At 38.2% G+C, this 2,346-nt stretch overlaps 1 protein-coding gene across 2 annotated transcripts; it reads left to right on the forward strand.

Moving 5' to 3' along the window:
• Positions 1-274: 274 nt before the first annotated feature.
• LOC111456673 (espin-like) lies at positions 275-2,340 on the forward strand. 2 transcript variants are annotated; one of them, XM_023098645.1, is made up of 5 exons: positions 275-767; positions 847-996; positions 1,091-1,236; positions 1,540-1,593; positions 1,683-2,340. In XM_023098645.1, the coding sequence occupies exons 1-3, from the start codon at positions 281-283 to the stop codon at positions 1,186-1,188; spliced, it is 735 nt and encodes a 244-aa protein (XP_022954413.1). In that variant the 5' UTR covers positions 275-280; the 3' UTR covers positions 1,189-1,236; positions 1,540-1,593; positions 1,683-2,340. The 2 variants fall into 2 exon arrangements, with proteins under 2 accessions (XP_022954413.1, XP_022954412.1); XM_023098644.1 differs by lacking the exons at positions 1,540-1,593; positions 1,683-2,340 and having other exon boundaries at positions 847-1,236.
• The last annotated feature ends 6 nt before the right edge of the window (positions 2,341-2,346 follow it).

Consider the following 2,346-nt stretch of genomic DNA (forward strand, 5'->3'; position numbering starts at 1 on the left):
GAGAAGTTTTATGTTTAAGGTAGTAAAAGTGGCCGGGAGTAGTGTGGAAGAAGAAGCGAAGACGAAAGGGTTTGAAGAAGGAACAAATTTTGTATAAGAAATTGAAGCAACTGTCCTTACTTTTACTTTATTATGTTACATGATTGGGAAAGTGACTAAAGAAAAAGAATACAAACTTTATGACCGGAACAAGAAAAGAAAGAAAGAGATATAAGTTAATATAAAATAGATTTGGGTTAGCGATGGCAAACAAAACAAGAAACTAAGACCCAAAGAAGATATGGATCTGTCCAAGCAGAACAAAGAGTGCTACATTTTAGCGATGAGGGGAGAATGGGATAATCTGGGCAAGGTATGTAAGGAAGCGTGGAAGCTGGTGCTTCCGATCACTGGCAGTGGAGACACGTCGCTGCATTTGGCAGTGCACAGTGGAAAAGAAGAACCTTTAAAAACCTTTCTTGCGCAGGTGATGGAGATTGAGTACACATTGTATTGGAAGAGCTTCGCTGAAAACACACCTCTACATGAAGCTGCCACTGTCGGGAATTTGGGTGCTGTTAAGCTCTTGGTTGAGTTAAGGAAGGAGGATTTGTTGGAGATGAACATTAGGGGTGAAACGCCTTTGTATAGGGCAGCCAGATATGGGAAACTCGAGATCGTTGAATATATTTTGAATGAATGTGAAGATTATTACACTCGATCTCCCCTAAATTGGATGGCAAAGGGTACTCCAATCATTCATGCAGCCATTCAAAGCGAGAACTTTGGTTAGTGTCTCAGTTTTTGTTACCATAATTGAAGCTAATTCAAAGTTTTAATACCTAAAATTCAAAGCTTTTATTGCAGAGATGGTTATGATGTTGGTGGATTTCGACAAGTCACTGTTGGAGATGAAGGATTCAAAAAACCAGACGGCTCTCCACGTGCTGGCCAATATGCCACACATTTTTGAGAGTGGATACCTGAAGGGATTTTGGGCCAAATTGATCTATGATTGTAACAATGTTCTTCCTTCTCTTCTTTTCTCAACAATGATTGTAAGAATTTCCTTTTTTAACTTCTTAATTTTTTTTCTCTTATCACATCACAGGGCTGCCTGAGGACAAGATTTACCCATTTAATTTTTTTAAATTTTGCTCTGTGAACCACAATGACTCTACAAGTTCAAGTACCCACCTCGAGATTTAGAAGCAGGATTTGTCGCTAAACATAAACATAATTGGTGTTCTAGTTTGGGTAACTTCTCTTTTTTTTAAAGTATTTACTTTTAATAAATATTTTTAAAAATAATTTACCAAATGCATCATATTTATATTTTATGCTGAAGATTGTTAGAAGGGAGTTCTACTTACCCTAATTTACTCATAAGGAATACATCTATGAGACCTTTGGAGAGCCCAAACCAAAATCATCAGAGCTTAAGTTTAAAGTGGACAATATCACACCATTGTGGAGAGTCGTGATTCCTAACATTTTAAACTCTTAAAAACCGAAAAGTCTTAATCTTACTCGTATTCAATCAAAAACAATGCGTGGCAGGTACAAATGTTAGACAAAGTTTGAAGAGGTTGGTCGGGAGATTAATCATGCGAGGTCTTCTTTCTCTAACTCTAAAACATGTTTTTAACGAGAAAAAAAAAATAGTGTATATATATATATTAATTATGACATTTAAAACACAGGGTGGCCTAAATGCAGAGATCTGTACAAGAATAAGCAAAGACATAAATTAATTCTAAGAATCACTGAAATGCTAGTGGACATAGAGTTGGACATAGATTTGTCATGTTGCCGGAAAAAACAGGAGCTCGACAGCATTCATGTTAACGTATTAGAACTAGCAAAAGACCGATGGTAAAAATATTGAATACATGGACTACCATGAGACGCCATTGTTACTGGCCGCAGCCAGGGGAATAATAGAAGTGGTTGAAAGGATCATCAAAGCCCACCCACAGGCTGTGGACTACGTGACAACAAACGACAGAAACATTCTACATGTCATCATTGCACACCGACAACTCAACATCTTTGAATGGATTCAACGCCGAGATCTTATCTTGCACAGACTGGCCAAGAGGATCGACGTGTTGGGCTACACAGTATTGCACCATGTTGGAATCACTAAATTCCTCAATCATTCCACCTTTGGTCCAGCAATACAGCTTCAAAATGAGATTGACTGGTTCGATCGCGTCCATGAAATGATTCCGCACCCATACAACATGCATTATAGCAAAGACGGTTGGAAACCCCGTGAGTTCTTTGATGAAACTCACCAGGATATGCTTGATAAAGGCAAAGAATGGATCAAGAAAACCTCCGAGTCTTGCTCTGCTGTTGCTG

This window comes from Cucurbita moschata, unplaced genomic scaffold, assembly GCF_002738365.1.
Source record: "Cucurbita moschata cultivar Rifu unplaced genomic scaffold, Cmos_1.0 Cmo_Scf00019, whole genome shotgun sequence".
In the NCBI taxonomy this organism is placed as follows: Eukaryota; Viridiplantae; Streptophyta; class Magnoliopsida; order Cucurbitales; family Cucurbitaceae; genus Cucurbita; species Cucurbita moschata.

Coding starts and splice junctions, on each gene's coding strand:
- LOC111456673 (XM_023098644.1), top strand. CDS start 281: ATGGATCTGTCCAAGCAGAACAAAGAGTGCTACATTTTAGCGATGAGG. Junction 768..846: donor CATTCAAAGCGAGAACTTTG/GTTAGTGTCTCA, acceptor CTTTTATTGCAG/AGATGGTTATGATGTTGGTG.